General features: G+C 46.2%; 1 protein-coding gene across 1 annotated transcript; it reads right to left on the minus strand.

Moving 5' to 3' along the window:
* Positions 1-1,370: 1,370 nt before the first annotated feature.
* On the minus strand, positions 1,371-2,780 carry LOC141271486 (general transcription factor II-I repeat domain-containing protein 2A-like). Its single transcript, XM_073681551.1, has one exon. It carries the CDS (start codon positions 2,778-2,780, stop codon positions 1,371-1,373), a length of 1,410 nt encoding a protein of 469 aa, XP_073537652.1.
* Between the last annotated feature and the right edge of the window lie 24,741 nt (positions 2,781-27,521).

Here is a 27,521-nt window from a genome sequence, read left to right on the forward strand (position 1 = left end):
GAGCTGTTTTGGCAGCTTTTGGGCCCCTTTGAAGGTGTTGTCTCTGCGTTTGGTTTTGCCTCCCATTGAATCCAATGGGATTCAGATATATTCGACGAACCATTCAACGAACTGTTTGGTGAACATTGGAAAATTCATCATTCTGAACCGATTCGAATCTTAAAAGGTTCTCTCATCTCTAGTCATTCACTGCATTTAGTTACATCATGAGGACCTTATTGCATATGTTCCGCTCCAGGCACTGACAGCGCTGGTTAGAAATCTCGGTCAGGTGAGGCAGGTCACTGAAACTAGATTTCAACACTGGATTTCTCAGAAAAGCAATTAGTGTAAGGGATGAAATCCTCAAGATAGGTTCCCTTTAAGAACTAGTGTGGGTCTCTTTTATTTATATATAAAACATATTCTTCTGCTCAATAGGCTTACACTACCAAACATCCACAAAAAATATACACACAGAAAAATACACATGCACGCTCATACACACACTAAAATACACACAGAAATATACACATGCTTGTAATCTCAATGGAAAATACACACATAGGAAAATACGAACATATGCTCATACACACAAAAAAATATACACACTTATACACATAGTAAAATACATGTGTTCATACACACAAAGGAAAATACACAGAAAAATATACACCTAGGAAAATACACACACACACACACACACACACACACACACACACACACATAGGAAAATACATATACATGTTCATACCATTAGGAAAATATACACACTCTAATCTGCTATGTTCAATCTATCATTTGTAAAATTCTCCCCTCAGCAAAAGGTGAGATGGGCAATGCTGCTGACAACCAGCTGCAGAGGTTATCACTCTGCCAGCACCATTATAGTCTATGACCCTATCAGCACATACGTCCGAATCCCGTTTTGCAGGGGGGTTCAGAGGTATGCCCCGAGGGGGCTACTGAGTGTGTGCTAAACACAATGAGAAAGCACCCTGAGCATCACCTCTTCCTCTTTTTTTTGTGTGCCAGGGGGCTGGACTACCCACTGTCCCCACAGCACAAGTGTAGCTGTAGAAGAAACCATGCGCTAGAGCAGGGGTCAGGAACCTTTTTAGCTGAGAGAGCCATGAACGCTACATATTTTAAAATGTATTATGTGAGAGCCATACAATATTTTTAAACACTAAATACAAGTAAATGTGTGCATTTTATGCAAGACCAACACTTTTAAAGTACAATAAGTCTCTGAATTCTTTTTAATAACGTTGTTATGCTGTTGCTAACCAATGATGAATAAATTACTTCTTACCATTAATGTGACTTCTGGTGCTGCATGGTTTTGTTGATGGTTTTGTAGTCTGGTTGATACGTGGTGAGGTTGAACTTCATGCAGGCGTTGAGACTTCCATCCGTGATCGTAGGTTGGTCTTAATGTTCTTTAGATGTGAGAAAAACTGTTCACATGCATACGTAAAGCCAAACATTGTCAGTACAGCAATACTCACACTCTGCAGTGTGTGGTATGTGATGGGAAGTGCGTTCCAAGTTTTGACAATCAGCGGGTCCGCGGGTTGAAGTTTTTTCATTTCTCGCCACTTGTGTTTGCTCGCCAACTCTGCTTGCTGTTGTGCAAGTCTTTCCAAATCTTCATTCAGAGAGTTGAAGTTATTCACCCACATGTTCGAGGCCTTCAGGTCAGCAGCTTGTATCTCAAAATCTCTGACGGAGACACCGGGGATGTAATTCGGTGCTGTCCACTGCCACTCGTGTGGATGGCTGATGAACTTAAAAAGACGAGTGCGCTCACGAAATTCTCCAAAGCACGCTTTGAATGACTGCAGGAGATTAGATGTGAAGCCCGCTAGCTGTTGAAGATCAAGATGTTGAGCAGGGTCACTTGATGTGCATGAATCTTTAAACTCTCCCAGTTTTTCAAAGTGTAGTAAACGACCTGTTTCAGTGTCGACGATGAAGAGTTCTAGCTTGTTTTCAAATGCAAACACGGCTTGCTGAAGGGATAAGACTGTATTTCCAACGCCTTGCATTTTCACATTGAGCTGGTTCAGATGTTCAGTCATGTCCACGAGATAGTAGAACTTCAGGAGCCACTCAGTGTTAGCTAACTCAGGATGCTCAACGTTTTTCATTTCAAGAAAAGTCCGGATTTCGCTCAGACAAGCCGCGAAACGGCTGAGCACTTTCCCTCTTGACAACCAATGCACATTGTTGTGCAGAAGCAGACCAGGATAATTATTCCCAACTGCATCCAGCAGTGTTTTAAACTGGCGATCTAAAGCTCGGGCAACAATAAAGTTGACCACCTGAATGACCAGCGACATCACTTCACCAACCTGCTCAACACACATCTGAGCACAAAGCGCCTCCTGATGTAGGATGCAGTGAAAACTTAGGATAGGTCTCTTTTCATGTTCACGAAGAAGCGCTACGAATCTTTTGTTTTTCCCCACCATGCACGGAGCACCATCTGTACACACCGAAATAAGTTTATCCATTGGTAGATTTTTTTTTTTAGCGAGCTCAGTTAAAGACTTGAATAAATCCTCCCCTTTTGTTGTCCCTTTCATAGGCAAAACAGCAAGACTTTCCTCACGTAGTGTGTCACCGGCAGCATACTTTGCAATCACGCTGAACTGGGATAAATGGCTTACGTCTGTTGACTCATCCAAAGCGAGAGAAAAGAATGGTGCTGCATTTATGTCTTTCACTTCTGTTGCCTCAATTTGATTTGCCATCATGATGGTACAATCGTGAACAGTTCTTGCCGACAGAGGCATGTCTTTTATTCGTTTGATTATCTTGTCTTTATCCGAAAAGTCGTCAAAAGTTCATTGGCAACATCAAGCATGAATGTTTTGGCATACTCTCCATCTGTGAATGGCTTTCCGTTTCTCACAATTGCTAAAGCACCAGCAAAGCTAGCCGAATTCCAGTCACCTTGTTGGGTCCAAACACGGAGTTGCTGCTGACTAGCTTGCACTCTGCATAGTAGCTCTTCACATGCTTTCTTCCTGCTGTCCCCCGATATTTCGATGCAAATGTAGTATGGCGTGTGTCGAAGTGCCGCTTTATATTTAACCGTTTCACCGATGCAATTTTATCATTGCATATTAAACACACTGCGGAACCTGCTCTCCCCACAAAGGCGAATTCTTCTGTCCATTCCTGCTGAAAAGTGCAATACTCCTCATCTTTTTTGTTTTAGCCATCTTCTTCAATAAAAGGGTTTCTGCAATTAGCTAGCTGACTACTTGATTAAAAGGAGGGAAGTTTACTTCCATATGCTGGAGGTGTCCCTGGCTAATTCCATGTGGGGAACAGAGATGGCGTCTTTGCTCTTAAGGGGAAGTGAAAACTGTACTGTGTATATAGGTAACTGGCATCCCCCTAAGTGACTGGTGGTATGAAGTAAGAGCGTTACCTGTATTCAGGCACTCTCTGACTGACTGATGCGGCTGCTGATTCTTGCCAGTGGAGTTTAAAATGGCGCCGCCGCTTCTGATCCACACCACAGGAAGCCGGCAACCCTATAAGGCGCCCGCTCTCCTGACAGCTAGAGTGGCGCTTGAGCAAGCGGAGCTCAGTTGCTGCTACGCTGGGGTGAGGAGAACGATGGCTGACAGCACGGGAACTCCCTATACCTGCTGGTGAGCTCGTCTCCGGTCTGCTCTTAATGATGACTCACCCCAGTGTAGCAGCAACTGAGCTCCGCTCGCTCAAGCGGCGCTCTAGCTGTCAGGAGAGCGGGCGCCTTGTATCCCGGGTGACGGCTTCTTGTGGTGCGGATCAGAAGCGACGGCGCCATTTTAAGCTGTCAGTGGCGATGTCAGTGGCAGGTAGAGCGGTCACTTGTCTGGGAGCCAGATGCAGCCTTCAAAAGAGCCACATCTGGCTCACAAGCCATAGGTTCCCGACCCCTGCGCTAGAGACATGTTGAAACGAGCAGTACTTCAGTGGGATGTAGCGATCCGATGCACAGACAGGTTAACGCACTGGCACCCTGTGCCATGGTAATGGCCCTTGAAGTTTTATTATTACCCCTTGAATGGGGTTCAATCTAACAGTGTGGACTATCAGAAAAGGTTGTGCAATACTGCTTTAAAATATAGTTTATTCCAATATATCTCTACCCTATTGTACACATACTGAATTGCTTTTTTTAACTATTAGTTCTGGATTTTCATGAGAAAGTTTCAAAAATATGAACACATTACCATGGTTCCCAGATTTATTTTAGCACCATTATACTGGAATGATATGGGGATATTATTCAGAAGTTACTGCCATTACCCTTGCCATGACTCTCTGTCTCTCACAGGAATGTTTGGTAGTAATTTGACATAGATCTCTTACAATGAGCCATACAGCATAGCTGGTGAAAACAGCTTCTGAAGAAACATGTGCCGAAGCCAGTCATTGCATAAAATATCTGCCATCCACAGTGGTAAACAGTGCCAGCTGGTTGGCTGTGTGAAGAATTTCTGCTCAGCCTAATTCTTATCACATATACTTATGGAGGACAATAAACGCATTTTACAGAGGACAAAGGACAATTTTCTGCCCAGGAAGATACTTTTTGCTCTTTATATTACCCATTGAATCCTAAATTAAGTGTTATTTTTGAACATTTTTTTTAAATAAGTATACCTATATTAATACTCATTTAGGATGAAACTCTTTTCTCACCATCTTAAACCCCCTTCACATGTCCGTATAAAACCGCTACATGAAAAACCAGTACCGGTGTCATCAGTGTTTTGGATCAGTGTGACATCTGTGTTTTTCCAGAATGGATAAAGAAAGAATGAAATGACAAAGCTTCTTCTATACTTTGCAATGTTTAACACGTACAACACACGGACGACACATGGATGCCATCCATGTGCTGTATGTGTTTTTCACGGACTCATAGACTTGTATTGGCCCTTCTCATTTGTGCTGCCGGAAAAAAAAATAGACATGTGTACAGCAGCAAAGGTGATAATGGATACGTGTGGCATCCATGAAAAAAACGGATGGCACATGTATCCATTATCACCTTTGCTGCTGTGCACGTCTGGTTTTTTTCTGGCAGCACGGATGAGAAGGGCCAATAATAGTCTATGAGTCCGTGAAAAAAACATACAGCACACGGATGGCATCCATGTGTCCGTGTGCTGTACGTGTTAAACATTGCAAGTATAGAAGCTTTGTCATTTCATTCTTTCTTTATCCATACCGGAAAAACACAGGTGGCACACTGATCCAAACACTGATGACACCGGTACTGGTTTTTCGAGTACCAGTTTTATACGGACATGTGAAGGGGGCCTAAGAATACAGAATCCTACGAATGGTGCTTTTACCATTAACCCAGTTCATGTTACTACCAAGGCTTATAGAGAGAGTGTTGCTAACCATTGCTGAGAATTTTCTCTCTCCATAGGCACAGTAAAAGTAGACAAAAAGGTGAGGAACTGGGCAGATGGTTATGTTACATTATGTTAAAAAGGTCAACCAAGTGAGATAGCAACAAGCACTGGGCTTTTCATGCCTACTGTAGGGAATATGGTGAAGGGTCAAATATTTTTGCTTTGAGACTTTCTCTACTTTGTTTGCTTCTGTTCCCAGAAAAATGTATGCAGGTTGCAGCCTCTTTTTTTGATCTGTCAAGTTCAGTTTTGATTCATATTTGTGACTGAATGATGTGAGAAAATATGATAAAAAATATACAACTAGAAGTTTAAAGTATAACGTGTATCTTTTCCATGAAAAATATATATTTTGTATCAAATTACCTGGAAAGTTTGAAATTGCTGTATGCATTTGGATATTTTTCTCTGTTTTAAAATCTGTTTCCTCTGACATGCCTCTTTATGGGGCTGCAAATTTAGCACTCAGTGGGCATTACCCATGTAGCATACCTATTGTTCCCCTCCTTTGTCTCAATGCCTTTGCTTATTTGCTTTCCTCCATCTTCCTTCACACTTCATTGGTAATAGTATAAGCAGTGCTGATTCTAGCTTTCCTGCTGAAATTTGAAATGGCGATCCTCTCTGCAGTGCAATATAAACGTGCACTGAATAACCCATATTCCGCTTTAGTTTTTTCCATTTTATTTATTTATGTAATTCTTGTATCGTAAAAATGACCTGGAGACAAAATTCCTCAGTTCAGTACAACCACGGAGATACCAAAAAAACATTTTTTTAATATAAGAAGTGAAAAAATGTTTTTTTTAAAAAAATTTTGATTTGTGTTGCCATTTTCCAAGACCCATAATGTTTTTTTTCTATTGATGGAGCTGTGTGAGGGTTTGTGTTTTGCATGGTGAGCTGACAGTTTTGTTGATATCAATCTGGGGTGCATACAAAGGTTAAATGACTTTTTATTAAATTTTTTAGAGATTTTTTTCTCTTTTCTTGACCATATTTATTTATTTACTCACTTATATAGCGCCATTAATTCCACAGCGCTTTACAGACATTATCGGCATTGTCCTCATTGGGGCTCAGTCTACATTCCCTATCAGTATGTCTTTGAAGTGTGGGAGGAAACCCGAGAACCCGGAGGAAACCCATGTAAATATGGGGAGAACATATAAACTCCTTGCAGATGTCCTTGGTGGGATTTGAACCCAGGACCCCAGCGCTGCAAGGCTAACCACTGTGCCACCAAGCTGCCCCTATCAGTTAATTAATTTTATATTTTGATACACCAGACTAATACAGTTTGTGAATTTCTTTATTTTTATTTGCGGAAAAGGGCTCATTTGAATTTTTATATTTTTTCAGTTTTTATTTAATATTTTTTAGATTGTAAAAAACAAACAAAAAAAAAACACATTATATTTTAATTATCCTAGTGGACTTAAACCTATGATTGTAAAATTATCACTTATTCTATATATTACAATATACAGTATTACAGAGTATAGGACAAATCACAATCTGCTATGAAGCCCAACCTGTGGTTGAGCTTCAAAGGAGAGACAAAATGGCAGAGACGAGAGCCCTCAACAGGACTCTGCTGCCATGGCAACTCTTCAGTATCCCATAATCGTTACTGACAGATGCCGGCTATGTAATATAGCCAGCATCTACCACATGTGGTGCAGGCTCCGCTCTTGAGCGAGCTCCGCCCATCCATACTGAAGCTGGGTTTTGAGGCGCCTTTACTCATGGCGGAAGTAACCCTGACTGTAAGTAATATAAGTATCTAGAAACAGGAGAATGCGGAGTATAAATGGTTAAATATAGTACAGTTTATTAGTAAAGCACTTAACAATTTTAAAAAAGGTGTATAGAAAAGACAAACAAACATTTCAGTAACATCCATGAATTGTCAAAAATATGTTTAGAAAGTTGTCATAGCTACATACATGTGGGTAAGGAAGCCCTGAAACCGTATAATTTATATAATAGTTATAGGGAAACATCTTATGCGAAACATGAGTCGGGGATCTGGTTATCCGTTTCCTGATGACAACCTGAATCTTTGCTATGTATGGGTAATAAGTTTCCCTGTAACTATTATGTAAATTATGTTTATTGTTTTTTGTAAGTAATATACTGTAAGTAGTGTTGAGCGAGCATGCTCGACACTGCTCGGTACTCGCCCGAGCATCACGCTACTCGGGATGTTCGGCGAGCACCGAGCATTTCCGGGTTACTCGGGCGGGAGCTCGGGTCTCCGCCCTGCATGTTTGGCGCTCTTTACAGAGCCAATGAACATGCAGGGATTGCCAGCCAGTTACTGTAATGCCGCAGCCATGTTGGTTGTGGGCATTATATTGATTGGCTGGCCGCACAGGTCACCTCGAGTATTTAAAACTGGGCGCCGCCATCTTGGACACAGACGGCCGGGATCAGACAGTGTAGGGACAGCGCTGCTGATTTAGGGAAAGATATATACTGCGAAATAGTGTAGGGTCTGTAAAGGCTGCCAAATCAAACAAACAGTACTTCTCAGGACTAATATCCATCCCAGATATCAGGCAGGCAGGCTGTATAGGAGACGCAGTGGTTATACCAGCAAATGCTACATTACAGTCCTGTGTGCTCCTGTTCCTGAAATTTCTGGACTTATCTCCAGGTCCTGGGGGGCCAGGAAAAATCCTTTTTTTCATCTAAATCCTCCTTTTTTTTTCCTCCTTCACACTGTACAAATACCCATCTTATTAACCTTTTGGTGTCCCCCCCCCCCCAAAAAAAAAAAAAAAAAGTGTGTCTGTGACAGTTCAGACACAAATATATCTGTTTAAAAGAGTCTGGTGTGGGCCCGAGAAATAGAAGTGTGGTTTTGCAGTTCCACGGGTCAAACCTCTGTATTATCCACTTTTGGGCCATTTTTACCTAAAAAAAAACAGTTTGAGTGTGTCGCTCACTGTTCAGCCGCAAATATATCTATTTAAAAAAGTCTGGTATACACCAGTAAATTATAACTGTGGTTTTGCCGTTGCTCGGTAAAAAAACTCTATTATCCAGCTTTTGGTATTTTTTCCGTAAAGAAAAACAGTAATAGTGTCTCCTGATTGTTCAGACACAAATACAGTTAGGTCCATATATATTTGGACAGAGACAACATTTTTCTAATTTTGGTTCTAGACATTACCACAATAAATTTTAAACAAAACAATTCAGATGCAGTTGAAGTTCAGACTTTCAGCTTTCATTTGAGGGTATCCACATTAAAATTGGATGAAGGGTTTAGGAGTTTCAGCTCCTTAACATGTGCCACCCTGTTTTTAAAGTGACCAAAAGTAATTGGACAATTGACTCCAAGGCTATTTCATTGGCAGGTGTGGGCAATCCCTTCGTTATGTCATTCTCAATTAAGCAGATAAAAGGCCTGGAGTTGATTTGAGGTGTGGTGCTTGCATTTGGAAGGTTTTGCTGTGAAGTAAACATGCGGTCAAAGGAGCTCTCCATGCAGGTGAAACAAGCCATCCTTAAGCTGCAAAAACAGAAAAAACCCATCCATGAAATTGCTACAATATTAGGAGTGGCAAAATCTACAGTTTAGTACATCCTGAGAAAGAAAGCAAGCACTGGTGAACTCATCAATGCAAAAAGACCTGGGCGCCCACGGAAGACAACAGTGGTGGATGATCGCAGAATAATCTCCATGGTGAAGAGAAACCCCTTCACAACAGCCAACCAAGTGAACAACACTCTCCAGGAGGTAGGCGTATCAATATCCAAATCTACCATAAAGAGAAGATGCATGAAAGTAAATACAGAGGGTTCACTGCACGGTGCAAGCCACTCATAAGCATCAAGAATAAAAAGGCTAGACTGGACCTTGCTAAAAAACATCTAAAAAACCCAGCACAGTTCTGGAAGAACATTGTTTGGACAGATGAAACCAAGATCAACCTCTACCAGAATGATGGAAAGAGAAAAGTATGGCGAAGGCGTGGTACAGCTCATGATCCAAAGCATACCACATCATCTGTAAAACACGGCGGAGGCAGTGTGATGGCTTGGGCATGCATGGCTGCCAGTGGCACTGGGTCACTAGTGTTTATTGATGATGTGACACAGGACAGAAGCAGCCGAATGAATTCTGATGTATTCAGAGCCATACTGTGTGCTCAGATCCAGCCAAATGCAGCCAAACTGATTGGTCGTCGTTTCATACTACAGATGGACAATGACCCAAAACATAAAGCCAAAGCAACCCAGGAGTTTATTAAAGCAAAGAAGTAGAATATTCTTGAATGGCCAAGTCAGTCACCTGATCTCAACCCAATTGAGCATGCATTTCACTTGTTAAAGACTAAACTTCAGACAGAAAGGCCCACAAACAAACAGCAACTGAAAACCACCACAGTGAAGGCCTGGCAGGGCATAAAAAAGGAGGAAACACAGCGTCTGGTGATGTCCATGAGTTCAAGACTTCAGGCAGTCATTGCCAACAAAGGGTTTTCAACCAAGTACTAGAAATGAGCATTTTATTTACAATTATTTAATCTGTCCAATTACTTTTGGTCCCTTTAAAAACAGGGTGGCACATGTTAAGGAGCTGAAACTCCTAAACTCTTCATCCAATTTTAATGTGGATACCCTCAAATGAAAGCTGAAAGTCTGAACTTCAATTGCATCTGAATTGTTTTGTTAAAAATTCATTGTGGTAATGTCTAGAACCAAAATTTGAAAAATATTGTCTCTGTCCAAATATATATGGACCTAACTGTATATCTGTTTAAAAGAGTCTGGTGTAGGCCTGAGAAATAGAAGTGTGGTTTTGCAGTTCCACGGGTCAAATATCTGTATTATCCTGCTTTTGGCATTTTTTGCCGTAAAGAAAAACATTAATAGTGTCTCCTGATTGTTCCGACACAAATATATCTGTTTCAAAGAGTCTGGTATACACCAGTAAATTATAACTGTGGTTTTGCCGTTCCTCGGTAAAAAAACTCTATTATCCAGCTTTTGGTATTTTTTCCGTAAAGAAAAACAGTAATAGTGTCTCCTGATTGTTCAGACACAAATATATCTGTTTAAAATAGTCTGGTATACACCAGTAAATTATAACTGTGGTTTTGCCATTCCACGTTAAAAAATCTCTATTATCCAGCTTATCCAGTAATAGTTTCTCCCTGATTGTTCAGATTGTTTAAAAGAGTCGGGTGTAGGCCAGAGAAATAGAACTGTGGTTTTCCTCTTCCACGGTTCTAATCTCCTTTTTATTATCCTTTTTCCATTGATAGTGCGAGTGTAAGCTATTTTACTTGATTTACAATGGGCAAGGCACGTGGCAAGGGACGTGGAACTGGACGTTCTGGTGATGGTGCGTGCAGAGGACGGGGCCGTGGCCAAGGTGAAAATGTGCCACAACCAACAGCCACATCTTCTCACTCCCAGTTCTTGACCGAATTAATAGGGAAGCACAGAACAACACCAGTATTGCGACCTGAAAAGTGTGAACAGGTTATTAATTGGATAGCAGATAATACTTCCAGTTACCTGGGCAACACCACCTCCGGTCTGTCTTCCACACGGTCAAATCTTAATAGCCATGAGTCTCGACCGCATACTCCTCCTCACCCTGATGCTCCTTCCTCCCACCATGCCGAGTGTCGTCAGACAGCAACTGATCCCACACTTGGACACTCTGAAGAGCTGTTCACTGGTCCATTTCCAGATTTGTGCCCCTCGCCTGCTCCACTTGAAGTGGTGGAAGAGGAGATCCCATGTAGCGATGCCCAAATATTTGAAAAGCCACGGCCACAGGAAATCGACGCTGGCAATTTGTCACAAGAGGTGGACGATGACGAGACACAATTGCCAGGAAGTGAGGAGGAGGATCGTGGTGCGCAAGCGGAAGAGGAGGAGGTGGTGGATGATCTAGTGACTGACCCAACGTGGCAGGAGGACACAATTCCCCGTAACACCAACACGAGGGACGTTGCCAGTACAACCTGTAGGTCTTCCAGAGTCTGGAATTTTTTTAAAGACTCTGCTGATAACCCCAAAAAGGCCATTTGCACCACCTGCCATGCCAGCATCAGCAGGGGTGACAAAACTACCAGACTGACCACCACAGGCACATGGCAGCAAAGCACCCCCGACTTTGTGGGGTGAACCCCAGGCTCCACGACCAGTGTCAGCGGGTGTCACCACTGCTTCTTCCGCTGTTGTGCGTGCAATAGAACCCCCTGTTGTGTGTGCAAGGCAATCCCCTGTCCATACTGCATGCTAAGATGCCCCCTCCTCTCAGTCTTCACTTGTTATTGCAGTTTCTCAGGAAACAGCATCAATGTCCCCGTCCACGTCCCACCGCAGCGTTCAATTGTCCATATCCCAGACCTTTGAACGAAAGCGCCAATTCGCAGCTAACGCCCCACTGGCCACAGTCCTAAATTCGCACATTTCACGACTGCTTGCGTTGGAAATGCTGCCTTTTAGGCTGGTGGAGACGGAATCCTTCCGCAACCTTATGGCGGTGGCCATCCCTCGGTACTCGGTCCCCAGTCGACACTACTTTGCCCGGTGTGCCATCCCCGCACTACACAAGCACGTGTCCCAAAACATCTGCCGTGCCCTCAACGCAGTTACTGGGAGAGTCCACCTGACAACGGACACGTGGACAAGTGCTTGTGGCCAGGGACGGTACATCTCCCTGACGGCACACTGGGTAAGCCGGGACCCAGTCGGACCTTGGGACGGAACATATCCTCCCCACACCGAGGATTGCGGGCCCTATGTCTGTCAGAGTTGCCCCCACAGTGTACAGCTTCTGCGCATCATCCTCCTCCTCCTCCTCATGTTCAGCCTCCATCTCAGATATCACAACATCAGTTACAAGCTGGAAGCACTGCAGTACTGCCTTCGCCAAGCGGCAACAGGCTGTGCTGAAACTCATAAGGTTAGGTGAGAAACCTCACACTGCTTGTGAGTTGTGGACAGCTGTGAAAGAGCAGGCAGATCTGTGGCTGAGACCGCTGAATCTACATCCAGGCATGGTCGTGTGTGACAATGGCCGTAACCTGGTGGCGGCTCTGAGGCGAGGCGAGATCACACACGTACCATGCCTGACTCATTTGCTTAACCTCTTTGGTTTCTTAAATCGTACCCCGAGTTGCCAGATCTGCTCGTCAAAGTACGCCTGTCAGCTCATTTTCGCAAGTCGGCTACAGCTTCCGCCGCCCTTGCTGTGTTGCAGCAGCGTTTGCAGCTTCCGTCACACCGACTGGTGTGTGATGTCCCCACAAGTTGGAACTCTACCCTCCACATGTTGCAAAGGATTTGTGAGCAGAAGAGAGCAGTTGTGGAGTACCAGCTGCAAAAAGGCCGTCGATATTCAGGTCATACTCCACACATAAGACCTCAGGAGTGGACCTGGATGTCTGACATATGTACCATCTTGACAAACTTTGAGGAGTCCACCAAGATGGTGAGTGGTGATGACGTCATCTTTAGCGTCAGCATTCCACTTGTCTGTCTTTTGCAACGCTCTCTGCAGAGAATTAAAGAGGAGGCATTGCAGCCAGAGTATGATGAGATGGATCAAGAAGCCGTAGCGGTCAATTACACACAGCCCAGCCTCATCTCATCCCAATGTGCATTGGGGGACAATAAGGGAGAGGAAGAGGAGGAAGATAGGAGCTGGTATCATGCGCTGTAGATCGTAGTACCAGTACAACTGTCATACCGTCGGTTCAGCGTGGGTGGCCTGAGGACAGGGGGGAGGAGGAGGAGGAGGAGGAGAGAATGGTCAGTCGTCATCTTGGTGAGGACACGGAAGTCTTGCCCATTACCAGTCTGGCACGCATGGCTGACTTTATGTTACGCTGCCTTAACCGTGACCCTCGCGTGTCAAAATGTTGGGTGACAGTCATTACTGGTTGGTGACACTTTTAGACCCCCGCTACAAGGAGAACTTTCACTCTCTTATTCCTGAGGTGGAGAGGTCTACAAAAATGGGGCAGTACCAGAAGGCCCTTGCCTGCAGAACTGTTAAAAAAATTCCCATCTGAACACGCTAGCGGTAGAGGTCACGGTTCGTTGCCCAACCAAGGCGTACATGCGAGAGAGACGCAACTCCAATCCAGCAGAGGCAGGGGAACACTGTCAACGTTCTGGGACAGTTTTCTTAGACCCTCCCTTCGGACAGACCCTGAGGCGCGGGGTACTCTCACAAGGAGTGGAAAGTTTCAAAAGATGGTGAGGGAGTACCTTGCCGACCGTACCAGCGTCCTCCGTGATTCCTCTGTGCCTTTTAATTATTGGGTATCCAAGCTGGACACTTGGAATGAACTCGCTCTGTACGCCTTGGAGGTCCTGGCCTGCCCTGCCGCTAGCGTGTTATCGGAGCGTGTTTTTAGTGCCGCTGGGGGAATTATAACTGATAAGCGCACTCGCCTGACAATGCTGACAAGCTGACCCTTATCAAAATGAACAAGGGCTGGATTGGGCCAGACTTCTCATCACCACCAAATGACAGCAGAGTAACATAAAGTCAAATCCACTATGTTATATCGGGAGGTGTATTCACATGCACCGCTTCACACCCACACATGGGTATACGCTTCCTCATTTCGGCTGTTTTATGTTCTTCTCCATATCCTCAGCCTCCACCACCACTATACCACCAGGGTGACCATGGTCCGTGTTGCCATTATTGAAAGTTCCTCCGTCCTTATTTTTGGCAGCTTTTGTTTGGAAGGCATAAGCAAAGACTGTGGGAGACCCACTCCCCAATAATGGGAATAATATTTTTAAGATGCGTACTGTATGGCTCTAGTAAGGGGCATTAAAACTGCTTTGTTAAGCTACTGTGACCTCCACCACTTTTCCAAGGGGCATTAAAACCATCTTGTTAAGCTACTGCGACCGCCATGTCTCTTCCGAGGGGCATTAAAACCGTCTTGTTAAGCTACTGTGACCTCCACGTCTCTTCCAAGGGGCATTAAAAGCATCTTGTTAAACCACTCTGAACTCCACAGCTTTTCCAAGGGGCATTGAAATGTTGTTTTTAATTAACTCTAATCTCCACGACTCTTCGAACGGGCATTGCATTTCCTCCTAATTTTTGGCAGCTTTTGCTTGGAAGGCATAAGCAAAAACTATGGGAGACCCACTCCCCAATAATGGGAATAATGTTTGTAATATGCTGTACTGCATGGCTCTTGTAAGGGGCATTGCAAGTTCCTCCTTCCTAATTTTTTGGCACCTTAGCACTCTCAACTCCCCTGATGGAGAAGCCAGGGCCCATCGGAGGAGTCTGGTTCTCTAGTGGGCTCGTCCAATGCTGCCCTAAAGCAGGCCAGGCTAAGAAAAGTGTGGGGGAAGGTGACAGGAGAAATAGGGGCGGCTGGGGACTGTTTATGGACACCCGGCCGCCCCCAGGCGCCTGGGGACCGTGTGTGGACACCCGGCTGTGGGGCGGCTGGGGACCGAGTATGGACACCCAGCCGCCCCCTGGCGGCTGGGGACCGAGCGTGGACACCCGGCCGCCGGGCGGCTGGGGACTGAGTATGGATACCTCACTGCCGAAGCAGCCATGAGGTAGTGGCCAGCTTCGGCCTCCTCCAAACTAAAAGGCCCCATTTCAAGTGCAAGCTAGCAGTATGGCATTGCAGCCTGGGGGTGGGTGGGTGGCAGGCTGCACACTTACGCTTGCATTAAAAGAAAACAAAGCTGATGCTAACTTCTATCATCATCATCATGCTCCTCACCTTGGCACTCTCAACTCCCCTGATGGAGAAGCCAGGGCCCACCGGAGGAGTCTGGTTCTCTGGTGGGCTCGTCCAATGCTGCCCTAAAGCAGGCCAGGCTAAGAAAAGTGTGTGGGAAGATGACAGGAGAAATAGGGGCGGCTGGGGACCGTTTATGGACACCCGGCCGCCCCCAGGCGCCTGGGGACCTTGTGTGGACACCCGGCCGCGGGGCGGCTGGGGACCGAGTATGGACACCCGGCCGCCATCTGGTGGCTGGGGACCGAACGTGGACACCCGGCCGAAGGGCGGCTGGGAACTGAGTATGGATACCTCGCTGCCGAAGCAGCCATGAGGTAGTGGCCAGCTTCGGCCTCCTCCAAACTAAAAGGCCCCATTTCAAGTGCAAGCTAGCAGTATGGTATTGCAGCCTGCAGGTGGGTGGGTGGTTGGCTGCATATTTGCGCTTGCATTGCAAGGAATGGGGGAGGTACAATTGAACACTGCCCTGGGACAAGGACTTGCAAGTCTGCATCTTCTGATGCTGCAAGGATCACTTCTGATGGGCACACTTTTAGGCAGTGACCTGGGAGTCAGAGATGCTTCCAGGGGTCTTCCCCATGCTGTTCCCATGTCTTTTCAGCACTGTATACATGTGTCACACAGCACATGGCCAGATAAGGTTGTAAAATGTTAAAATGACATTTCCCGGTGAATGAATTTGTCATGGTTGAAAGCAATACAAAAGTGCAAAAACGCATGAAAAATGCTACTTGTGAACATAGCCCAAGGTGTGGAGGAGTATTTTTGTTTTTGGTTATTTTACCTTATACACAAGTTTTTACCCTGGAAAGGAAATTCCTTAACATATTTCACAGGAAAGCAGTTTCAGTTTCGTTTTTGAAAGTTTTATTGTGAGCCCGTAAAAGTGGCTTAATACCTCTGACCACGTTGTTGACAGCAGTGACCTGGCGGTCAGAAATGCTTCTTGGGGCGATCCCCATGCAGCCCCCATGTCTTTTGAGCACTGTCACTATCGTTTTGGGCACTTTTTAGGCTTTCTACAGACTGCCGGGGGTGCCGCCGCAAAAATGCTCGGGTCTCCCATAGACTAACATTGGGCTCGTTGCTCGGGTCTTGCACCCGAGTATCATGGTGAGCTCGGCCCGAGCTTCGAGCACCCGAGCATTTTAGTACTCGCTCAACACTAACTGTAAGTAGTAGTGACCTGAACTGACTGAACCATAAAGCTACATCAACTTGCACATATGACTGCATAGAAACTGCACTAACAAGGTAATAAGATATTTTTACTACATTATGTACGAAGTTCCTTTTTTGTTATTTTAGAATTATTGGAGCAAAGAAAACATTTTTTTTAAGTAATATAAGACTGGCATTGTCACAATACAGATATAACAATCTGAATTATGCTAATTATTATTAGTATACTAATTCATCTAAATGAGAGAGACCTGACTCGACGTAAGAAGTTGAAAGTGGATCACATACCACTGAAGATATTGACACTTTGGGACACATGCATAAATGAGTCAAATGCATATTGATCAATAAATATGGAGTCAGGAAGGACTTCTGCCTTTTACATTAAACTGTAGCACACCATAGAATATAATAAATGTGTGTCATATCTTCATTTCGGTCAAATACGTCCCTTCAGTGAATGTCATTGTACAGTAAGGAAAGCGTAAGTATGTTTTTAGGGTGAATGCATTATTTAGATGTATTGGTCTTTTCTTTGACATGCCGTCAGCAGCTTCTAGGCTCTGATGGTTGGGGGAGGGATAGCGATTGATAAAATGTTTGTACAAATTGTGCCTGCTTTGCTGAGCACTAGTTATGAATGGATGTTAAGTCACTGCAGTTCCTGAAAACGTGTTTAGCAAATTCAAATTTTTCCTGTGAGCTTTATGTCACTTGCTAGGTCAACTTGTTTCAGCTTGATCTTTTATAATTCATTCCTCTCGTACTGATAAGCAAGTATCATGCTGATTAGTGATGATCGAGCACTAATATGCTCGAGTGCTCAGTACTCGAATCGAGCAGGTGGAATGCTCGATTCGAGTAACGAGTATAATGAAAGTCAATAGGAAACTCGAACATTTTTCCGGCAGTCCCTAACAGGAGGGCAGGGGGAACAGGAAAATTGTTGAAATTGATGGAAACAGCGCTCAAATGGAATGGGAACAGCATGGGGAAGACGCCTGGATGCATCTCTGACTCCCAGGTCATTGCTGGGAACAATGATGTCAGAGTATTACACAACTTTTACGGACTGACAGTAAAGCATACCAAAACCAAACATAAAATTAATTTTACAGGAAAAAATGGTAGGAAACATTCTTTCCTATATAATGACTTGTATATAAGGCAAAATTAAAAAGTGGAAAAAAAACACCTCCTCGACCTTTTACACTATGTTCACACATAGCGTTTTTGCACTTTCTCATTGCTTTCAATGGTGAAAAAACACTGAAAGAATTGACACGCTGCTTCTTTAAAAAATGCAGCAGTTTTCCATTTCAGTCAGGGAAAAAAAGGAATAGTGTGCATGAGATTTATGAAATTTTTCTCCATTTGTAAGGAGTGAGACTCCTAGATTGGTAAAGCCTATGAACTAAGTACAGCTGCTGTAACCTAAAAACAAAAGTCCTGTTTAGGGTTACATATTTTCTTTTCCCCATTAAGAACTGCCAAAAATTAGAAAGAAGAGGGACTCCGACACTTCTTGTATTAGACATTAAGGAGGGCCTCATACACATTTTGTTAAAATTGTTAGGTAGTGGGACTCCTAGACTCATAAAGCCTATGCACAAAGTGCAAGGGCTTCCAAAAATTAGAAAGAGGGACTGTAGTACCCCCTGGAAGAGATGTAGAGGAGGGCCTCCAAAAACATTTTTTTCCCATTTTTAAGGAGTGGGACTCCTAGACTGATAATGCTACTAAGTACAAGGTCTAAAAATAATTATCTTTGGGTGGGCATACATATATATACAGTGGGGAAAATAAGTATTTGATAGACTGCCATTTTTGCAAGTTTTCCCATCTACAAAGAATGGTGAGGTCTGTAATTTTTATCGTAGGACACTTCAACTGTGAGAGACAGAATGTTAAAAAAAATCCAGAAAATCACATTGTTTGATTTTTACATAATTAATTTGCATTTTATTGCATGAAATAAGTATTTGATACAATAGAAAAACAGAACTTAATATTTGCTACAGAAACCTTTGTTTGCAATTGCAAAGGTCAGACTGTCACGGGTGTATCAGTTTTGACAGAGAGTTGTTCTGGATCTGGCTGTAGAAGGTTGCTGCGCTTGGCATTGCAGACATCTTCTTGAGCTTTGCATCATCCTTCTCTCACTAGGACCAGCGGTGATCTCCACCTTATGATGCTAATTAACACACCCTTGATGATATTTAAAAACCCTCAGTGTCTCCAGAGAGTCACCGGTGATAGAAGCATTTTCCTCTGTTCAGGCCTGGAGTTCTAGCAGTCGGCTAGTTTCTTCTTGGAGTTCTTTTCTGATCGTTGTCGTGATCACACTGGTGTCATCTCAAAGCTAAGTCTATCCCCGTGTCTGTTTACCTTGTTTGTCTTTAGTTGCAGTGGGGCTGACTAGTGCTCACCCCTTCCCCTCCCGAGGGCCTAGCTCTAGGGTCAGTAGGGATTAGGTATCCTGCTCAGCGATAGGTGAGGAACATATTTAGGGAAAATAGGGGAGCCAGGGTGTTTTAGTATCTACCTTGGGGTCTACACTCCCTCTTTCCCTAGTTCCTGGACTCCCCCCCCCCCCCCCCCCCTTTTCCCCTCATCTTATGCTGGTTCCTTCCCATACCTAGCATGACACAGACGTTTCCTGTAGTTCTTGACCAAGTTTGCCCACACTTCAGGGATTTTAGCCCACTCCTCCATGCAGATCTTCTCCAGATCTTTCAGGTTTCGAGGCTGTCACTGGGCAACATTGAGTTTCAGCTCCCTCCAAAGATTTTCAATTGGGTTCAGATCTGGAGGATGGCTAGGCCACTCCAGGACCATGAAATGCTTTTGACGGAGCCACTCCTTAGTTGCCCTGGCTGTGTGTTTTGGGTCATTGTCATGCTAGAAGACCCAGCCACGACCCATCCTCAATGCTTTTACTGAGGTAAGGAGGTTGTTGGCTAAAATCTCGCGATACATGACCCCATCCATCCTTCCTTAAATACGGTGCAGTCATCCTGTCTACTTTGCAGAAAAGCACCCCCAAAGTATGATGTTTCCCTTACCATGCATCATGGTTGGGACAGGAATCTTGGGGTTGTACTCATCCTTCTTCCTCCAAACACAATGAGTGGAGTTGATACCAAAAAGTTCATTGTCATTGGCGAACTTCAAATGGACCTGGACATGTGCTGGCATGAGCAGGGTGACATATTACCCTCATCTGAGCCCAGGTTGATCACAGAATTAACTTAAGGAGGGAGGGAGCAGTGGCTGTGGCCTGCAAGCCTCAGATTTGGCTCAAGTCCATGGACCATCAAAATAAAACCACTAACCAAATGGATGAAAGACCCAAATGCAACTCTTGTGTCGGATGCCTGAAGCTCCTTGTTGTGCCAGTTGTACCCTAAGTGATCTCGACCGGGACTCCTTGTTGTTGGCCACAGATGACCAAAGGTTTGATTTGCCCCTTACCCTTGTTTGTTATTCCTCTGCTGGATTTAGGGACTTTGAGCTGCAAGAGGGGTCAACACCCTTCGTCATGGACTTTGCCCCACCAGCCATGGACTTTACACCAATCTCCCCCTATGGGCTTTGCTAATCCTTTATTGACATTGCCCCATGTACCCAGGACTTTGTTCCTCGCGGACTGTGACCTTGCCAGAGGACTATTGTTGGGGGAGGGGTGATGGAGACCTGATGTCCCAACCGGGTTGTTGCCTTGTTTAAAGGAGCTTGGACTCTTTGTTCCAGGGTCCCAACCCAGTGAGACCAGAGTTGTGCCAACCCAAAAGGAAAAAACACATTATTTGCCCTCCGGTTTAGAAACTGATATTAGTTATGTTTTATGTGTCGCAACGCAGCTCTTAGTGATGCATTTCTATCTTTTGCAAAATATATTTTCATATTGTCACCATTAGTGATGAGCTAATATGTTTGAGATCCGATCTCCAAACTTAAGTTCGACATGAATGTGGTACATTCGGATTCGTGATCGGAAAGTCAAGTAAAATTTGTTAAATTCGGGAAAATCAGTAATGTTCGGCGGTAACTTTAAGTCAGGAAAGAGCGGCTAGCCAATCAGAGCGCAGGAAGCATCCACAGTGTCCCAGACACAAGGGCTTCTGCAATTGGCTGCTGAAATCATATAAAAACCAGCCATGTTCCCTCATCGCCATTTTATGCATGTTACTGAATGAGATAGACGCTGCTCAGTGTGCTCTGTCCTGTGTAATGAGAGATATTAGCTAGATAGATGGGTGCTTCTGTGTAAGTCAGATAGTGTAGATAAGTCCTGTGCTGTGTACCCGGTGCCGGGCCGGTAGATGCTGGGGGATGTCAGTGGCCGTGACCCGGTCCGTGACCCAGGGCAGTCAATAAAAAGGGGTTATTGATTGGGGATTTATAGTGATTGTATAAAGTTTGTGACACCACCTGTGGCATGCGGCTAAGGGAGCCGCCGCTGCGGAGCAGGTCCCCTGGAGCTGATGTTACTGCAGCAGGGATGGTTTGGCTCTCCACAGGTAGAGCTTAGCTCCAGGGCAGTGTAGATGTTATGGGTTATGCTGGGCATTGTAGTGCAGGGATTGATGGCGCAGCAATAATCAGTCCACAACTTAATGGCGGTTTCCTCTTAGCTTTACTGGTGGTGATTAGACAAGCCGTGACTAGGGTACTGGCTAGAAGTGGAAGTCCGGGCAGCTTGGAAGCAAGTAAAGAATCCTCCTTGCCAGGTGAAGTTGGAGGTCTTCCCTTTCCACTAAACTCTTTGGCCCTGCTGCTTGTAGCTGTGCGGTGGCCCTCGTCCCTGAGTGCAACGTTTCTGTGCTCACCCGTATGGCAGGCAGCTCGGGCCTTGCTGGTGCGTCGCTCCCACATGGCGGTTCTGGGCCCTCTGTGCTGCTGAGCCTCCGGGCGTCTGATGGGGCCAGGAGACCTGCAGTCTCCTGCCCTCCGGTTTCTGCTGCTGGGCCTTCAGTGCCCGCACAGCCTCGGACTCCGGTGTCCGGTTCCTCTGTGCTGGTCCTTCTGGGGTGAGCTGCCGCGCAGCTCCAGTCCCCAGCTCCTCTCTCTTCGACGTCCTGACTTCAACTCCTCACACTAAGTCTAACTAACCCCGCCCCCAGATCCAGGTTGCCAAGGGGAGGAACTCCCCTTGCTGGTCTGGAGCCAGGAAAGTGTTGCATGCTTAGTAAAACCTGATTAGGGGACCCCTGCTTGCTTCTAGGCATGGCATCACCTCTTGTGAGGGAGGCAATGCCACTGTGGCAACCGGACCCCTGGGCTGCCACATTCCCCCCTAGTTAACTTCAGTACTCCTGGACTGAGGATACCTTTTAAAATTAACAATTAACAATAACAATTCACATTACAAACAGGTTACAAAAGTCAAAAATTACAAAAGCCCAACAAAAATTGAAAGCAGTCACTGCGGCGCTTAGTCCTTATGCCACAATCCTGGTAACTGTAATTTGGCTGGTGGGAACCGCATCAACCCACTTTGTGAATCGTCCCTGGGCATGGCTTCAGGGCACTCTTTCGGTGGGCCTGGTCTTCAGCCACGCCTGCGGTTTATTTTCTTGGCCAATTATTAACTATTTTCAATATTGTCCTGACCACACCTAGTCCTGTGGTCCAATTGTCCATAAATTCAACAAATATACTTTTCCAAGACTATTTAACGGGTACAACTATAAACAACATACCCTTTAGTTCTCTTATACTTTATACTTTAGTTTCTCCAGCGAGAAGGGAGCTGACCTTTTGTACTCCTGGTCGATCTACGTAGTACATTGGTAGTCACTGTCCTACCCTGGTCCCTAGTGTCTACCCCTGGTGTGGTGCGTTCAGTGTGAACTACACTACAGGTAGTCTGAGGTAACACCGGTAGGCTGGGTAGTCTACGAATTCTTTGGCTCACCACGGGTACGACAGGTTCACTGCTAGCAGAGGGTAGATTCTCCTGATCTGCTGCTGATGAAGCATCTGTCTCTGGGGCCGACTGGTCTTCCAGATGTTCTGGAACCTCTGCAGCTTCCAGTGAGGCCGCTTGGAGAAACATTAGGACAGGCACCACAATGGCTTTGTTCACCTGCGTCCAAGACCTGGGAAATTCTTCGAGGACTGTCTGGACCGTCTCCTCCACTTCTTCTGTGGGCCGAGGGTTGCCTTGATCTTCTTCTGTGTGTTTCAACTGTTCAGGACATATCTTCAAGTGATCTCTTGAGACTGCTCCTGAAGTTTCTCCTCCATCTTTACTGATGAGGCACAATTTGGTGTTATTGTAATTCAAAGGTAGGACGGTGTATGGCTCAACCTCCCACTGGTCATCTAATTTATGCACTCATCTCTTCCTCTTGAGTACTTTTTCTCCAGGTGATAAGGGAACGGCAGGTGCATGCTGATTGTAAGTTTTCTCTTGCTTCTGTCTCGCCTGGGACAAACTTCTCTCAGCACATTCTTGCACCTTGCGGTATTGTTGCTGCCACTCGGTATCCCAATCCGCATCTGGTGAAGTCGTCTCTGGTGTTAGGACTCCCATGTCCAAGTCAATGGGTAGCTTACCAGGTCTTGCACTCATCAGGTAAGCGGGTGTACAGTTGGTGGAGTTCACTGGGATGTGGTTATACAGGTCCACCAAATCTGGTAACTTCTCTGGCCACAGGCTACGTTCTTCAAGGGGCAATGTCTTCAACAGGTCTATTACCACCTGGTTCATCTTCTCACACAACCTATTGGTCTGGGGATGATACGGCGTCGTACTTATTTTCTTGCAGCCGTACAAGTTACAGAATTCCTGGAACTCCTCTGCTTCAAAGGCTGGACCTTGGTCGGTAAGCACCCGTTCAGGGTAACCGTGCGGGCGACAAAAGTGCTGTTGGAACGCTTTGGCTGCCGTCTGAGCCGTCTGGTCTTTCACTGGCACTACTACCAAGAACTGGGAGTAGTGGTCTACTATGGTTAGAGTGTAGACATAGCCTGACCAGCTTGGGGCTAGCTTCACGTGGTCCAAGGCTACCAGTTCTAGTGGCTGTTTGGTGATGATGGTCTGCAGGGGAGCCCGCTGGCTGTCACGGTCTTTTCGTCTCAGGTTGCATGGACCACATTCTCGACACCATCTCTCGATTGCTTTCCTCATGCCAGCCCAGTACAATCGCTCACGTAGCAGGACTTCCAACTTCTTCCACCCGAAGTGTCCTGCTCCATCGTGGTACTCTTCTAAGACCATTGACGCATCCCGCCTCGGGACTACCACCTGCCAGACCAGTTCATGTGTTCGGGAGTTGATGCTTCTTCGACACAGCTTTCCCTCGTAGATGAACTGTTTGCCCTTCTCCTTCCACAACTGTTGGGTCTCCTGTGGAGAATCTGGATCTTGGTGCGAGTCAGCTTGCGTCAGCAACTCCTTGACTAGGTGGACAGCCGGGTCGCTATCCTGCGTCTCTGCCCATCCATGGTGGGGCAATGGGTTGAACATGGCCTCTCTATTGGTGGAGTACTTGTCCCTCACACAGTGGGAACACTGGGTCACCCCATGACGATGGAAAGCGGGTATCTCTATCTCCTCCAGCTCTTCCGGGTCTTCTCCCCCATCTGGCAAGTTGGGCATCCTGGACAGCGCATCAGCATTTGCATTTTTATGCCCCGCCCGATACTTGATGGTAAACTCGTAGTTAGACAGTCGAGCCATCCATCGTTGCTCTAGGACACCAAGCTTCGCAGTCTCCAGGTGCATCAGCGGGTTGTTATCTGTGAAGACTGTAAATTTGGAGGAGGCGAGATAGTGCTTGAAGCGCTCTGTTACAGCCCAGACTATGGCGAGAAACTCCAACTTAAAGGAACTGTAGTTGTTGGGGTTTCTTTCCGTGGGCCTGAGCTTCCTGCTGGCATAGGCAATCACTCTCTCTCTGCCTTGCTGTACCTGGGACAGCACCGCTCCTAATCCCACGTTGCTGGCATCTGTATGAAGTATAAAGGGTTGGCCATAGTCGGGGTAGGCGAGGACTTCGTCTCCGGTCAGAGCCATCTTCAGTTGGGTGAAAGATTCGCCCTCTGGTTTACCCCATTTGAACGGAGATTTCGGGTTCTTGGCCTTCTTGGACTGGCCCGCTAAGAGGTCCTGCATGGGAGCCGCTATCTTGGTGAAACCCCTGATAAATCTCCTGTAATAGCCTACCATCCCGAGGAATTGCCGCACTTCCTTAATAGTGAAGGGTCTTGGCCAGTCCTTGATCACGATGACTTTTTCTGGGTCTGGTGCTACACCTTTGGCGCTTACCACATGATCTAGGTACTGCACCTTGGGCTTCAGCAGGTGGCATTTGGACGGCTTTACCTTCAGGCCAAAACCAGATAGGGCTTCGATCACCTCGGCCAGGTGCTACAGGTTGTCTTCATATGTTTTCGAGTAGACAATTACGTCATCCAGATAAAGCAGGACAGTTTTGAAGTCTTGTGTCCTAGGCAGCACTCCATTAACCGCTGTAAGGTTCCTGGGGCGTTGCCGAGCCCAAATGGCATGCAGTTGAACTCGCTGAGGCCCATTGGTCTTGTAAACGCGGTCTTTTCTTTGTCCGCCTCTGCCACAGGAACCTGCCAGTATCCACTGGTGAGATCCAAAGTGGAGAAATAATTAGCAGATCTTAATGCAGCTAGTGACTCCTCAATTCTGGGTAATGGGTAGGCATCCTTTTGTGTAATGCGGTTAATCTGCCTGTAGTCAACACACATCCTCATTGTACCATCCTTCTTTCTAACGAGAACTAATGGAGCTGACCAGGGGCTACAACTATCCCTTATCACCCCAGCCTCCTTCATCTCCCTTAACATCCCTTTGGCACATTGATAGTGAGCTGGGGGTACAGGCCGGTACCTCTCTTTAATGGGCGGATGATCTCCCGTGGGGATATGATGTTGGACCCCTTTTACCTGCCCAAAATCTAGTGGGTGTTTGCTGAAGACCCGCTCATACTCTCGGACCACCCGGTATACTCCATGCTTTTTTTGCAACGGGGTGGAGTCAGTGCCCACTTGTAGCTTCTGACACCAATCCTCCACCTGTCCCTTGGAGCCATTATCCTCCGCCGGTTTGGATGGAGGCAAGGGTTCCACTGTCCTTATAGAATTGTTACTGACAGTGAACAGCTTAGCAAGGGTAGCATACCGGGGTAAATAGACCTCTTTTTCCCCACAATTCAGGATGCGTATCGGTACTCTCCCCTTGCGGACATCGACCACCCCCCTGGCTGTCAAGATGGTGGGCCTACTATCAGAGTACACGGGTTCTACCAGGGCCTGATAATCTTGACCCCTGAGACCAATTGCTGCTCGACACCATATCAACATTTCACTCCTAGGGGGCATTGCAATGGGGAACGGATCACTCATCCTGACACTGCCAATTTCCCCTCCAGACAGCTCTACCTGTTGTCTTTTCATCAGGGCTCTGATCTCCTTCTGCAGAACTCGCTGCTGACTGGATCTGGCAGTCTCTGCGACCTGTTGCAACAAAGCAATAATTTCTCCAAGACAATTTTCTATCACATTAGTCCCTAAGGTTACCATGGGATGACTTTCTCGGTGATCAATATCAACAATAATCATTCCTTGTGATGACAATTCTACTTTGCCAACTTTTATGGTCACCTCTTTATACCCCACCTGAGGCAAGGGCTGACCATTGCTGGCATTGATACTAAGATGCTCATCTGGATGGTGGGTAGTGTCTGAATCAGTCCAGTATTGTTTATAAAGGATATATGGCATCGTTGTCACCTGGGACCTAGTGTCCAGCAGTGCGTTCATCGGGATGCCATCAAGCACGACAGGTAGGACCAGTCGTCCTCCCACGTACTTGTCTCGCCAGCTTTGTGGGCCTGATTGCCTTACTCCTGGGGGTTGGCCCTCTGCTCCAGAGGTAGCTCATTTAAATTACAGAATCTTGCGAAGTGCCCCGCCTTTTGACAGCGGCGGCAGATGGGTTGTCCGTCCTGGTCGTAGCGATCGCTGCTCCTCCCTCTGGTCGGTGGAATTCTTCTCTGTCGTCACCACAGGATGTCATCTGTATTGGAAGCCAGCTGGATCTTTTCCTTTGGAGACACTTGCATGGCCTGCACGGTTTTAGTTAGTGTAGCCACACTTTTGGTCAGCTCCTGGACCTGAAGGCGTAGGTCTGCAGATGGATCATTATCTAGGGTCTGCTCGTCAGCCTCCAGAGGTGCTGGGGGAAAGGACGCCACCTCTTGGTGGTATGTGATAGCTGGACGCCGGAGGGATGTAGTGCTACTTGGGATTGATTCTCGCAGCACCCGGATGGCTCTGTCTTTAAATTGCGCAAAGTCCAGATCAGGGTTTTGCAGAGCCATAATGCGCAACTGTTTCCTATGAGCGCTGGACAGGAGCCCCTCAATAAACTGCTCAGTTAGCAATCTGTCCTCATCATGCACATGTGTCACCCCAGGCCTGGATGCCACAAATATTAAAGGCTGTGTCTGAGAGCAGGAGGGAGGTTCCCTGGTCAGGGACAATTAGCATACAGCACCTCCTGTCCCAGGCCAGAAGGGGGAGCAGGCTGTCACTATATAAGCTGGAACTGAGGGCAGGGTTAGGGAGAACTGGACGACCTAGCTCAGGACTGAGACTAGTCCCAGAGAAGGAGGGACAGTTCAGCTGTAGCCAAGGAGTCCGTGAGGCAGAGGAGAAGCTGCGAGCCAGGGACAGAGGCGACGAGAGCCGGTCCTGGCTGAGAGAACTACACTACCGGACATTGGGGTCCGAGGCTGTCAGGGTTGTAAGCCCAGCAGCAGAGAACCAACCCGCGAGGGATTTCAGGTCCCTTGGCCTAAGAAGCCTGGAGGCTCCGCCACACAGAGGGACCAGTACAGCACGGAGAAGCAAAAGGTACCTAAGGCCCGAGTTGCAAGCCATACAGGCGAAGTACACGGCCAGCTCAGGGACGTGGGCTATTACACCACGAAAAGGGGGATAGTCAGCAAGGGCAGAGAGAGAACGGTAGGCCTTCACACTCACCCTGACCAGTGGGGCTCGCCCGAATGCTCTCAGACACCCAGGCCCATTCCTACCCGGTACTCCTGTTGGGTCAGTAGTAATACCTACAATAAAGACCCTGGACTGTTTGAAGCGGACTCTGAAC

The sequence above is a fragment of the Phyllobates terribilis genome, unplaced genomic scaffold (assembly GCF_046119375.1).
Source record: "Phyllobates terribilis strain yellow unplaced genomic scaffold, ASM4611937v1 Scaffold_5__5_contigs__length_657084704, whole genome shotgun sequence".
Lineage (NCBI taxonomy): Eukaryota > Metazoa > Chordata > Amphibia > Anura > Dendrobatidae > Phyllobates > Phyllobates terribilis.

Bases quoted from the DNA above. Each gene is read 5' to 3' on its own strand.
- LOC141271486 (XM_073681551.1), bottom strand. From the start codon at position 2,780: ATGCCTCTGTCGGCAAGAACTGTTCACGATTGTACCATCATGATGGCA.